Here is a 14653-nt window from a genome sequence, read left to right on the forward strand (position 1 = left end):
ACCAAGATTAATCGTGATGGATAGCTGATGCAATAGAAATGAGAGAGCCAAAAAAGAGAAAGACGGATTACCTGACATGTGCGATGTGGCATGCATGTGAAAGTGGTGCCCTGTTTCTCTTTGGCAGGCGACGGAGCTGGGCTATATATTGACTCAGGCTGAGAAAAGCCATGCGGAAGAACAGAGATGCAGATTTGAGGCAACTCATAATGCAGCAACTGGGGTTTAAAGTGCCTAATGACACTTGAAGGACGAGTAACATTATTTAAAGGGCGACTTTGGTGGAACTACTTTCTTGTTGCACATTTGACTAAACAACCACTCTCATGAATGTATCAGGGATGTCCCAATCCAGTTGTCACCAGCTCCTGGGGCAATCCCAGTCCCAATCTGATTCAAATTGCATACTTTAAAGTACATTAAAGTTATTAAAATCTATCTAAGCTGTTCTTCACTGTTGTGTAGGTGGTCACAAACTTTGTTATGAAGCTAAAATGTAATGTGAAAAGGATGGAATGTACTGTGGCTCCACAAGCTCCAAACAATGGAAAACAAACTTTGTTTTCAACGTGCATGTCAGAAAATGTATTATAGATTGCCTGTAGTACCTTGTTCTTCCATCAAGTGGAGCCTTTAATTGTTTTATACTGTAGCGACCAGAAGAGGCAGTCACTCAGATAATCGGTGGTTTCATGTTGGCAAGCACAGACCACTTGGGGAGTTTAGCTAACAATGGGCCTCCACAAAAAAAAGACTTCTTTGATGCTTAGTAACATCTGACCAGAGCTACAATAGCCATAGTACCTGGCTGTGCCACCAGGTGGAGCTTTTTACTGTTTGATCCTGCAAAAAAGTCAAGAGGAGGGCATTCAGATTCCCAGCAGTTTACCTTGACAAGCAGAGAGGATTGTGAGATTTTAGCTAGTAATGGGCATCATATATATATATATATATATATATATATATATATATATATATATATATATATATAAATAAATATAAATATATGGTGCTTAATGTCCTCTGGCTAGAGCTGGTATTTTATATACAATACACCCCAACACATTTTTGGATTTTCCTCCTTAACGCCTGCATGCCGGTGGATGTATACAAAGGATTGGGCTTAGATTGCTGCCAATATCAATTGATCCTGGTTTATGACATCGGCTTGGGACATCCCAAGTTAGTATGTTTAAATAAAAGCAACAGCGAAGACAAGGATAGCTCAGCTTAGCATAAAGACAAGAAACTGGGAGATACCTGGCCTAGATTGGCCCAAATATAACAAAATTAACTGTATTAATGAATGAGCATTTGAGGTACCAGATGGAGGCCTCCCTTGGACAGAGCCAAACTAGTGATTTCACCCTTGTTTTCAGTCATTATGCTAATTTTAGCTAACCCCATGCTAGCTACCTTCATATTAATGAAAATGGTATCAACCCTAACTCCTAACTTTTGTCAAAAAAGTTACAATGCATGACTTAAAGGTGACCAATTAAGTCAGTCTCTTTCATTGTTATTGGACTAACGTTACATTCAACTCGCCAAATAGAGCAGATTTTTTTCAGCAACATCGATGAGCCAAAACAAGCTCACAGCACCGATATATTGCCCTTTTCCTGACTGTGTTACTTAAGATTATGAGTTGCTACATGTTTAATGAGAAACCAGAATGCTGGGGAAAGCATGAGGGAGCATCACATAGATAAGAATGCATGAAAAAGAGATTGACTACGAGAGATCTGACACTGGAGCCATGCCAGTCGCAGGCCCAGCAGGAAACTACTTAGTTATGCTTTAAAGGCCTGAGGGCACTTTCAAACAACAAACGATGTTGTTGATATGGTGATTTCCAATGAGTGTTGCTCTTAAAGGTTAAAACGTGCTAATATATTTAATATGCTATGCATGGTTTGTTGTCCATCTCATGAAAGATTTCAGAATGCCTTTCAACATTCAAACAACCCTGATATGACAGACAGGGCTTGTATATTATACATTTTGGGCTTTGAAAGTGCCCTAAATAGCCTGTGCACATACACTAAACTTTTACATGAGGTGAAAAAGAAGTCACAGTGCGAGGATGACTTTTATATGATGAGGTAGTTAATAACAGCTGGTTTGACTCTATAATACAGACTTACCCTTGGTCTGTGGATAATACTTTGCACCAAGAAGGAGACCGGGTTTCCTGCCCTTCGTATGGCCTCCACTGCCTCCTCGTGGCTGGCATCTCTCAGGTCTACTCCATCCACCTGGAAAAAAAAAAAATCACCAAATACACCGTTAAAAGATATATTAACGAAAGAAAAATAGGTTAAAATCTGACAGAAAAGATGCCAGAAAAAAATGAAACGCTTAAGCTGAACAGTGTAATTTAATATCCATACATGCTGAATTAATTACTGTTTCAAATTAAAATACAGATTTTTGATGTGAACAATAAATAGAATTTTGGTGGGTTTTTTGGTTGTTTTTTCCCAAAAAAATCAATATGCAAATTTTTGCTTGTTTTTTTTTTCTGTGGTTTTACTCAAACATTAGCTGTAATCTAAGACAACTACTGAAAAACTGAAAATATAATTATTATTATTTAGTGTTTTTCAGTCCTTGCTGTCGATATTTTTTCTTTTAAATAATGTCAAATTTCTCAAAAATAATTAGGATTTTAATACAGTGAGCATTGCAATTTTATCATCAAATGCAAAAAAATATATAAATAAATAAACAAACAAAAAATGAACACTTAAAAATGCTGATTATCTTGATGAGGACATAATTTCAGTTTTGATGTTTTTGTTTGTTTCTTAGTTTTTTTAATAGGCAACATGCAAATAAAGTTTTTATTCATTTTCCCTGTGGTTTTATTTAACATAAATATTATTTGTTTACAACATTATTATCTGTAACATTATTAAACATATTGAAATAAAACTGAAAAGTAAAATAACTGTTCCAAAAATAACAAGTCACCATTTATAAAAAAAAAAACAAACAAAAAAACTACTGTTTTATGCAGACATTATTTACAGTTATTTTCATCGTTTTTTCAAGTTAACATGTAACTTCATACTTTTTCTGTGGATTTACAAGGTAACCTACATTAATTTAGCAAAACAGGGTTAGGGTTAAATTGTCCAAAAGAATTACAGTTAATAACTGTTGACTGAAAATGTTCCTTGTGTTTTTTTTTTGTTTGTTTGTTTTACAGTGTACCTGAAATCCCTGGTTCAACTTACTATGTTTTGGAAAATTTTGAATCCCAGTCTCCTGGCTGGCATCAAATAACTACAAACTGTACTAGTTCTATGACCTGAAACATTCCTTTACCTCCACAATCCTGTCTCCGGTCTTCAGGGTCCCGTTCTGTCCAGCAGGACTATCCTCCAGGATGTGCTTGATAAAAATGCCTCTCATCACCTCCCCGTTGCTCAGCCGGCTGCCCATCCCTCGGCCTCCGACAATGCTGATCCCCAGAGACTTACCCGGCTCTCGGAATAGCTCCACCCTGGGGAAGGTACCAATATCTATTTTTTAGGTTTTCATGATTTTCATTTCAAAGCTGTGATGTTTTTGCTGGCGTAAGATGCATAAAAACTGAGGAAGATGTTCAGATACAGCGTTCGTACTCACTTTCTTGGTTGGTTCCAGTTGTTATAAGAGGCGCTTTCTTCTCCTTCTCCATCTTCACGCTCAGGGAGGTTCGGAACATCTCTAAAAATGTAATAGTAGAAGAAAAATTAGACTAATGTAATTGTCATACTTTTGAACATGAATAGCACAATCATTTCGTGGCTATGGCTCAGCAAAAAACTTGCATCTAAACACGCCATGGATGTAAAGGCCCGGTCACACCGCCCGAACTTTGCTGGAGCGTTCCTGGAGTGGTGAAAAAAAATCATCACCGCTCGTAACCATTCACCGTTTAACAGAAGTTGGCCCCCGTTAAAGGCATTATGGAGGATGGTTTTTTTTTGTTTGTTTAATTTGTCTGATTCACATAAAATGAATATACTGACCTTTAGTGGACTTGTATGTATGGTCTCTAAAAGAATGAGAAATAAAAAAAAATAACTGTGGACATGGCAGGACCTGAAAAACATCAGCCAATCAATGCGCTCAGATCGAGGCGTTTGGTTTGCTCCCTTTCCTGTCAATCAAAAATCTTCCGGCTCAGGCCAAGTTACATAGATTACGTACGCCTTGGACTTACGTGTTTTCTGTATGTGTTGCTTTGGTATAGCTTCGTAGTTAGCTGGCGACTTGTTTTGCTCATCTTTTTTTACATAATGGCAGATAAAGATCCAGGGGGACCCAGCCGTAAAAGACAACTTCACGAGTGCTACGCAAGTTTCTGGAGGGGGGCGTTTCTTCGTAAATGTTAAGAGGGGGGAGGTTAGAGGGGGGTGAGGGAGAGGTTGTATGTGCGCATGCGCATGCTACGTTCAAAGTCGTAGGAAATTAAATCTCCTCTAACGCCTTTAAAGCAACGCCGGCCACCGCTGATGTTTTTGGAGGGGCCCTCCTACCGCTCCGAAAGTTTTGAGCTGCACAAAATATTGCGAGCGGTGAGGAGGGGGCAATTTTCCGCCCCGGCAAAGTTCACCCCTGCTCCACCAGCGCCCAGTCAAAGTTTGGCACCGCGAGACGCAAGTTGGTCCAGTAGGGGCAAGACCGATTTGTGGCACTGGCAGCTCGCAGTGACACTGGGCGAGATGCCACTGCCGAAGCGGCATTTCCAGTGGCCTCTGGAGATGCCAGCAGATGTGCCACGATTAATGTCACTGTTTAGGGCAGGGTCGGCAAGTAGATGTGGCTTCGGGCCAAAATGTTTGTAAACAATCGAACAGCGGGCCAACCTGCGAGGAGGTGCGCTCCGATTCCGCGAGCGGGGGGGTGATACCGCGAGCAGCGGAGCTTCTACAGCTGATCGCTGCTGCTTGGGACACACGTCTCAATTCTGATCACAGATGTATTAAAAATGACTCCCGAGACACACACACGTTTTGCACACACTGTTGCTCAGTGAAATCTTGCTGGTACAACCGTGTCCGACCAGTAGCGCAAACGCGGAAATGCCCGTCAGCAGCCGACCACGCGAGTTTCGTGTTGCGGTGACGGACTGGCTTGGCTCCGTGCCAAATCAAATTTTCAAAATCATCTGGCGGGCCAGATATTATTCCTGACGGGCCAGTTTTGGCCCACGGGCCGCCAGTTGCCGACCACTGGTTTAGGGGATACCACGGTTAATGCCACTGTGAGGTGCCACGGTTAATGCCACGGTCTGGTAGAGATGCCACATTTTAAGCCAGTAGGCTACTTTTACCGCTGTTTGGAGGAGATGCTACGGTTAATGTCACTCTTTTGGGGGAGATGCCACTACTACTACTACTACTATCTGGATGGGGTTATCCGATTCTGTGGTTTGTCCGGTGACCGAACTAGTGGTCGTTGCCCCTAGGGGCGCTAAAGACACTAGTTATTTGAGGGAAGAAACTGCTGTCGAATGCTGGCAGACTGGAGTAATGTGAAACAAATTCATCTTCAGTTCTCTTGAAATAGGCTATTTTATTTCCATTTTCTTTCAGTTGTTACACATGTGTGGATTGTCACCAGAAAATATGTTTACTAAAACTGTTTGAAATAACTTGTCTGCCTGCTTTCTTGATTATTACAGCCTTTACCAGGCGTGGGTTACAACTGCCACAAAGATGCCACAGCTGATGTTGCTTTTTGGGAAAGATGCCAGGGATGTAAACATGATACATGAATAAAAGCATATAAACAATTGTGCTACAATTTTGAGGAACAATTTTACAATTTATATATTCTACATATCTAAGTCTACTTCTGTAGACTTTGACTTGGTCTGACTGTACCGTTACTGGACTGTCATGTCTTATGCTGTTTATCTTTCGGTTACATCTTTCAATCATGCATTTTGCCTCAGGTTTTGAAAGTAATATGTTGCCAAAATATGTTTCTTGTAGAGACCACAGATCCAGACATGTCATGCTCACAGTGTCAGTACATTAAACCAATCGGCCTTGAAATCAGCCTTCTGGTTTTTCTGGTATATTGCACAAAGAAGAAGGTATTTTAGGTGTTAATTAGCCTAGTCTTAACAGGTGATAGAGATCACAACATGCTTGATTTTTCAAACCAGGAAAAAGGATTATAAAATCCAGACTAATGAAACTATTGCATCTTAACAATAATACCAGGTCCACACATTCAAACTGTTTAAATTCTGGTAAATAGTTGCCACATCATGTAAGCCTACATCAACCACTTTGTTACTGGATTGACGCTTCAAACCGGACCTGGCAACCCAGCAGGTCGTCAAAAAGGTAATCACACAGCTCACGTCAGCCACTCTGGATTTGGAGAGACAGGAGCGATGGTCTTGTGGCATTCAATTAGCAAGCCTTCCATGACACACTGGCTACTGGCGAGGACTTGCTAGGTAAGTAAGTTTTGCTAAATGATTTTACTAATGATTTTTACGATGTCACTTTTTTCCGAGTGAAATGATAGTTAAGTAGGATACAAATTTCAACCACACTTGAAGCAAGCAAACCCTCCCCCACCCCCTTAACCTGTTACAAGGTAGTTACGGTTTTGCCCGTAATTTCTTAAGCAAATACTCCATTTAACTCCGTGCAAACCCCATACGGTAGGTCTATCCTTATTAATGAGTCGGGATATAGTAAGGCTGGGCAGTTCCTAGGTTATTTACCTCCGCCAAGAAGGTTGTGTTTTCGGGAGAGTTTGTCTGTTTGTTTGTTTGGCTGTGAATACGATAACTCGAAAAGTTATGGACCGATTTTCATTTAATTCCTAGGAAACTTTCAAAATGGGACAAGGAACAAATGATTAAATTTTGGATTGGATTAAAGGATAAACCCTCCACAAAAAGTGTCACTGCTCAGTGGCATTAACCGTGGCACCGCGGCGGTGCCACAAAAAGTGTCACTGCTCGCTGCCAGTGCCACAAATCGGACCTGCTGTCTCTCCGTTGGTGGACCCTTGGGTCCGCTAGGCCAACGCAGAAATCTTGAACGCTGGACCACCGCTGCTTCGCCAGCGTTGCCCGGGCGGCGATTAAACGTTGCACAAACTTCGGTGGAGCGGTTGTAAGCGTTTTACGAGCGGACGCGGGGTTGCTGGAACGGTGTCGGGTGTTGAAGCAGCGATCCATGGCGGCGATGAACTTTGGTTTGGCGTTGGTATAGAGGTGTCGGAGCGGGACCAGAATTTGGCTATAAATACGGGGAGAAATGGACCAGGAGCTCATTTGGAATCCAGCTGCCGTTGAGTTCAGACCTCATCTATATCCCATTTGCTCAAAGTTACAGTAAAACTGTATCACCATGGATGCTGAGAGACTTGCTATGATTGGTGCACTAGTCCAGCAGCAGAATCAGAACCTCCTCAGATTGCAACAAGCTGTTGACAGAAGAAGAGAGAGAAGAAGGAGAGACAGAGTTGTGTTGTGTTGTGCGCAGAACGCCGGGGCGGAAAATTGCCCCCTCCTCACCGCTCGCAATATTTTGTGCAGCTCAAAACTTTCGGAGCGGTAGGAGGGCCCCTCCAGAAACATCAGCGGTGGCCGAGCGTATACGGTGTTGCTTTAATGGGGGCCAACTTCTGTTAAACGGTGGTGAACGGTTACGAGCGGTGACGATTTTTTTTCACCGCTCCAGGAACGCTCCAGCAAAGTTCGGGTGGTGTGAAAGAAGAAGATAAATTTGGTATTTTTCTCTTTGTTTACATGAAATCTCCACAGGGCACCTTTAAGTTTACCTAGAATTATATGACAGGAGTTACTGTGGTTGTGTAAGAGTGCATACTTTGGAGCTGGAGCTGGAACAGGAGCTGCTTCAGAGAAAACTTCGTCTTTAGCTTGCTCGAGGCTGGCCTTGTACTCCTCCAGATACTCAGCTGGGACATATGTAATTCTGAATACATACACATAAACACACACATGCACATGCATAAATGAACCAAATACTTCTTAACACTTCACGATCTCCATATTTAGAGATTTTTCTACCCATCTTAGTAGTAATTATCCTCCTATTTATTACACACTGGCATGGCAGTGAACGAAAAATAAAGCTTTCAAGTGCAAACTAGTGAATCTACTACATCTATCTGCTTTTTTATTAACAAAATAGCTTCTTTGAAATCTGCTAATTTGCATTTAGAAGCTTGTTTTTCTCTGCACTGTCAGATTCCCGCACAAGACTGGAGGAAAACTAACTCTCGATCAGCAGTCCAAGGTGAGATGTCAATGAATTATATATATAAGCCCTTGACATCTGACTGTTCAAAACAGGCGTTTGCCTTCATAAATGTCTGAGCAAATCAAGACGTCTATCACATAGCGTTTGATGAGCGCGTGACAAATTTGAAGGATCCATTCCATCTATTATTAACTGAAGAGCAGACGACTAATTTGCTTTAAGAAATGAACAAAACGATGGCTGACAAATCTGACACCCACTTACAAACCCGCTTTCAAAACAATCCACAGTGAAGTTGATTCTGAAGAGCACATTAACACATCTGAGCGGAGCTGACAGATCTTCAGCAGATGGGTTGATTTGGTTTTTTATCAACACGATGGCATGCGGACAGAGGGAAATGAATCCCAGAGAAATAATGAAATGGATGAATCAGTTCATTAGGAACATCATGACATGCAGTGAGGGACACGGCAAAAGTAAATACCAGTGATGAGTAGAAAAACAGTCAGTTGTAAATTGCATAAGTCGTGTTAGTGACAGGAATCAAAGAAAATGAGTGATGGAGAAAGTCAAGTGCAAGTGACACAGTCAATCAAGGTTTATCCAGATATGTGTGTTAGGATGTATTTGTTTTAAATTTTGTTGCAACAAGACTAATTTGATTCATGTACTGGGTCATTTCGTTAAAAATCACTACTTTTTCCCACCTGACCTCCTCAGAATCACCTGATTTGTTCTGTACGATAACTTTAGTATATTTAATGAAGCCATGCAAAGTTTTACCTTCATATTATAAATATTTTCCAAGTTTCAGGTCCTTTAAGTACATAGGAGTAGGTAAGAATTTCACTCTTTTTGCTTTGCAATCTATTTTTTCCCCCAGTATTTTTGAGCATTATAACTTTATGATTACAGGAAAAATAATTTCTAGTATCGAAAATTTGTGAGGAGATTTTGTCTTTAGATTGACATACCTCCAATGGATGTGAAATTGATTTTGTTGCCGATTTTAACAGGGTTAAAGTGCATTTTCCAGTCCTGGAAATTCGGAAAATATTCATAGTACGAAGGTAAAATTTTGCATGGCTTCATGAAATATAAGAAAGTTATTGTACAAGAAAAGTCAGCTGATTCAAAAGAGGTCAGACAGGAGTTTTTCTAAATTAGTTTGATTTAATATGGAATGACCCTGTTGGTTAATATAGAAGTGCAATGTCAAAGCATCATTAAAATGTTAATCGGTGTATCTGATTGATATTAAAAAACAGCATCTTCAGTGACTACATTCCAAAACCTTTGAGTATTATTGCAGTACGATGTTTTTGCCATAGTTCACACCGTCTTACTCTTTGTCTGGATAAAACTCTTTAACAGACTGCAGTGAAGCCTGGCAGCAGATGGACAGAACGAGAGGAAGAGAACCAATAAGGTGGCTCGTTGCTGAAACACCACCAGCGTGGGAGTTAGTCATACTCACACATAAAATGGGCACAGATCGTCCTCAGGTGCACAAGCAGATCTAGAATGTGAAGAGTTGGCTTTTATGCACCGAAGCTAACAAACCGCCAAGTTCAGTTCAGCAAGCAGAACTTTTAAATAACACATCCTGTTTTACTTGTAAGAAAAGGTCTTCACAGGGCTCGATGAATAGTAACTTTTTCAATACAGCATTGTGTAACTTTTGTGGAAATAATGTAGTTCAGTTAAGCAGTAGAATTGCTTTTTGCTTATTTTGCTTTTATAATCATTCAGTAACACCTGTGCCTTCGTTCTCAGGTTGTGTTCACTTTTCAACAGCTTCCAAGGTTTAGTCAAGTTGTAGCTGAAACAGACTTTGTAACAAAAGGATGATGATTTCATGTGTATAAGTACTGTGTAACGGGAAATACTACCAATATCATGCATATATAGTTATAAGAAAACAGACCAGTAGAGTTAAACAAACACATTTCCTCATTCTTTGATCAGATATTTCCTGATTATAACTCCAGTGTATTTTGTTCTATAATTCAGGAGGAGATCTAGTATAGCCTAAAGCATTGCATCAACCCTCTGAACCCTAAACCTGTCAGCAAGATTGAAACTGAATGTTATATTTTTAAAAGTCGCCAAAATGACATCAAGTAACAGGGCCAGAAGCCGATAGGGTGTGATTTTTCCAACAGTCCTTGAACTACTCGCTATAATGTGCAGTTTGGTTGGTAAACTAAATCAAAACTCAGTTTGTGTCATGGATTTGAGTTTTGTTTATTTCCTGTTTTATTTTGAAATCCCCTGTCCTTGTGTGTCTGTTCTGCTTTTACTTCCTGTGCAGCCTCTTTGATTGCCTAATTAGTTTCACCTGTGTCCTGCCTCCCTAATCATTCTCTGTGTACGTGTCGTCATGGCTCCACTGGTTTGTGTGTTTTGCTCTTTTGATATCTGTTAATTTTTTTGGATTTATTTTTCTTTGGAATACCTTCTATATGTATATTTTTGGATGTATTTTTGCCTGCATCACCAGTTTGGTTCCGTTCATTCACTTGTATCACCCCAGTAAGTTTCTTTTTTAAAGTTTGTCTGTCCTTTTCTCTGTGTCTGCACTTGGAGCTTTTCCTGACAAACTGTATTTTAAAAATGTATATATAACTTTATTCTACATGTCTCTTTTAGACATTAAACCCCCCCAAAAATAAGCATTTGTTAGAACCAATTTCTGTAAGAAACTAAAATGCTGCACTCCTAGGTGAAACTGAAAAGCCACTAATGACTTGGCTGCAACCAACCATCATTCAATAAAAATTTAGGGACCAGAAAAACATGGAAACAATTCGAAAATGTAAATAGTGAAACATCTATAGTGTGTAGAGTTATCTTTTTTATCTCTCTTTATGTATTCTGTTATTTTGTACAATTCGTGGCAGTGTTATTGCAGCATTATGGTAAGTAAAATACAGAGACAAAGGAAATGTAAATATTGCACATAATGTTTGGCTGAAACACAACTTTGGATGAAAGCTGATGCTCATTGTCTGCTGTAATGTAGCAATTATTTACTAACAAAGGTTGAGTTTATTTGCCAGTTATTTGCTTCAACCCGTTCTGCTGGCAATAAACCAAATAATGCAGCTTTAAATTAACACTGACATACTTTTTTTAATTTATACTGGGCTTTAAAATGTCACAGTTGGCTACAAAGTCATGTAACCACATGCATGTCCTGAATAAAAACATCATGTCTATATTTTTCAAGGTCATTTTTTTTCCTCCTATGAGTATGCCATGCAGCACAAAAGACAGTTTTGAGTTCTCTCTATTTCTATTCATGTTTTTTTTGGTTTCCATAGAGGTGCAGGGTTTTATACTGCAGTGAAAAATGAGTCCACAGTGAGGAAAAATGTGACCGAACCAAAAAAAAAAAGACATCCAGAAACTGTTCGGGTTCAGAGGGTTGAATTATACTTTCAGCTAACTATCTCATAAACATCACTTTGGAACTTGTAAAACTCATGGTGGTGTACAAATTTAAATGATACTACTCAGTAACTACTTAATTATCGCCTCTTACTCCAGGTCTGGTCCGATGAGAGAGTGTCTCCTGAGCATGGCTCGAGCCTGGGCGTTGGTCAGGTTGGCCGTGGGCTCTCCATTGATGGCCAGGATGAGATCCCCGACCCCCAGACGTCCGTCACGGCTAATGGACCCTCCGTGGATTATACTCCTGATCAGCATCCCCAAACCACCTTTCATGGCGCTCACCGTCATCCCTTTAAGGTAGATCATACGAAATAATTACACATTAACCTTGAATTTTGATCAGTAATGCCAAAAACAAAACATCTTCATGCCCCTCCAATTAATCTGGGCTGTCTAGCTTTTCACAAATTTGCTTTTAAAGTCACTGCAGGAGTGTGGCATTATATATCTAAACACTTGTCAACCTTAACCACAAAAAGAAAAGGCATTTTTGACAATTAATTTGCATATGTGTTCTTTTCCTTATCCAGCCAGGGGACAGTGTACTTGAAGCCTCAGTGTGGGAGTTAATTTGCAAAGATCATAAAAGACATTAGTGTAATCTGTTCAAGGGAAAGATTTGGGTATATCATGTTTGGTAATATTGGAAATAAAAACCCCAAACACATTATGCAGAATATTCCAGTTGTCTCCCAAACAAAGACCTTCAAAGGGCCGTTAAAAAACCCAAAATGAGACGTTATTTTAAAACGAGGAACTGAAGATTTTAAACAGCGCCTTCATAACACCTATTTGTTTTAGAAGTTCAAACTTAGTATTCTCTGAGCCAGTAGCAGCCCCTTGGGCCGGTTTTGAAATGCAAATACTCTGTATAGCAATGGAATTACCCTTTCTGAGTGGAAAGCAGCCAAAAAATCGTTTTCTATCATTTCGCCTCAAAACTGGGATTTATAAAACATGAGACAAAAAGTAAAAGGCCAAATCCGCCTTTCAATCCAGCAACCTCATTAACACTTCAGTGCAGGATGGGAAGGAACTAAATAAAAAGAACAAATAAAAGAAAGCGAGGAAATTAACACAAACCGAGGCTGGAGTTGCCCTTGACGACCGTGATAGTCCTTTCAAAACTGCTCCCGGAGGTCAGAGCTCCTTTGTCGTCGTCTTCTGCCGACTCCTTCGCACCAGCCTCCTCGTCCTTGAAGGTGATAAATCAACACACGTATTCATGACAATAAATGGGAAAATATTAAGCCAGATTCCAAACATGGCAGGGTCTCTGGAGGGGGAGGAAGGTGCAGCGATTTGGCAGAGAAAATGAATTTTAAACAAAAAAGCTTCGAACGTTGTTTGTCGAGCATCTGAAAAGAGTCTGCTGAAGGAAAGGTTAGATGTTACCTTAGAAAAATCAATTTCTAAAAAGATCAAGGATGATTATTTTCAAGCTGTTCTGCTGCACTTTGACACATCTGTGAGGTACATGACATGGCAATGGCTCATTCTGATTCACCAGTGAAGCTGAATACTGATTGCTTCTTGTGTTTTTTTAATGATGTATCACACATAAAATCCTCCAATTTATGATTCAGATGTATTATGTTACCTTCATCAAAATAGATATATCTGCAATATCTCCAAAAGAGATAACAGGCTCCTTCTGGTAGTGAAGTGACTCCGTAGGTTCCTCCTGGACTTTAGATCTGCTTGATAGTTCGGCGAACGGGCTGTACGAGTTCGAGCCCTCCGCCGGATCTTCTTTGCTCGGTTGCTGTGCCAGGTACTGCTCAGAACTGCTCACGATGGCATTAAAAGCTGGGTTGTGACCCATCAGGCCCGGAGGAGAGTAAGAGGCTGACTTCTCTGGAGAGAACGCTTGAGTGTTGTCCGCAAAGCAGGGATGCTCATCCAGTAAGTTGAGGCGAGCTGTCAGCTGGTGGTAAAACAAAGCACAGCAGCCCAATGAACACTCCACTCTCTTCAGTCAGACAATTGCCCAAAAGGGAGAGTTCATCTCGCTCAGTCGCCATCCCGTCCTCATTGTAATGAGCCATAGAAGAGCCATCAGCGGCCAATAGAAACGGGCATAAATTACCAGTGATCTTGAGTTTGAAATGGCCAATATGTAGTTTTATTATAGCAGCATTTAAGACTTTATTGGAACCAGACTGGCTAGTAAAGAACCTCGGCATGAAATTCCCTTTGGAAGCCTCAACAGAGGTAATAAAAGAGCTTAAATATGCATATATGTAGTGCAAGTGGGGCCCAGTGAGCAGATATGTTGAACATAACAAGAGATAGGAGGTTTAATTTAAATAAGGTAGCACTGTAAATTTAGGAGAACTGGGTTGTGACATTTAGAGGTAGTTGAGCTGCCTAATAGAAAAGGATCCCTATGCATACAGGGTTTATACTACTATTTTAAAAAGTAGAAAAGACATTTACAAGAAGTGTAGGGTTTTTCTCCAGAATATAATATTGTGAGGTCTTGATTTTATGATGGGAAGAGAAGACTTATGTTGTGAAATAGTTATATAAGCACAACTGAACTACAAAACTGAAATGAATAAATCAAAATTAAAAGCAGAACTGTAATCTATTGGTAGCCATCATGAGGAGAAAAAAGCTGTCACCAACTACTGGTCAGTTGGAAAGCACAAAAACAGAAAGAACTGCAAATTGTCCCACAATTCTTTAAGTATTCATCTGTGATGTGCTGTTTAGTCAGATAACCAAATGTAACTATAAAATCCCTTCATTATATAAGTCTCATTTAAAAAATTCCAATCAGATACTAAAACTAAAAAAAATCTGACCCTCTTTGGTGAGTCACATGACAGGAATTCAGGGAGTTTTCCACTGAGCCAGGTTGAACTGTAGACTGTGCTTACACGGAGCAGATAAAAAAAATGTCAGGAAACCAATTTAAAAAGAGCCCTGGGATGATG

At 40.1% G+C, this 14653-nt stretch overlaps 1 protein-coding gene across 14 annotated transcripts in view; it reads right to left on the reverse strand.

Moving 5' to 3' along the window:
- Positions 1-14653, reverse strand: part of LOC110949397 (multiple PDZ domain protein) — a 60506-nt gene that overhangs the window by 21677 nt on the left and 24176 nt on the right. For 9 of the 14 annotated variants that reach the window (XM_051943713.1, XM_051943715.1, XM_051943707.1 and 6 more), the window contains exons 19-27: positions 13312-13638; positions 12795-12906; positions 11803-12001; positions 9733-9774; positions 7857-7964; positions 3637-3717; positions 3334-3511; positions 2148-2258; positions 72-158 (exon numbers count right to left, since the gene is read on the reverse strand). In XM_051943713.1, the coding sequence (XP_051799673.1) occupies positions 72-158; positions 2148-2258; positions 3334-3511; positions 3637-3717; positions 7857-7964; positions 9733-9774; positions 11803-12001; positions 12795-12906; positions 13312-13638 (1245 nt within the window). The remainder of the gene's footprint in view (positions 1-71; positions 159-2147; positions 2259-3333; positions 3512-3636; positions 3718-7856; positions 7965-9732; positions 9775-11802; positions 12002-12794; positions 12907-13311; positions 13639-14653) is intronic. The other 5 variants (XM_051943720.1, XM_051943719.1, XM_051943714.1 and 2 more) reach the window with 2 other exon arrangements.

Source organism: Acanthochromis polyacanthus, chromosome 23 (genome assembly GCF_021347895.1).
Source record: "Acanthochromis polyacanthus isolate Apoly-LR-REF ecotype Palm Island chromosome 23, KAUST_Apoly_ChrSc, whole genome shotgun sequence".
NCBI lineage: Eukaryota > Metazoa > Chordata > Actinopteri > Pomacentridae > Acanthochromis > Acanthochromis polyacanthus.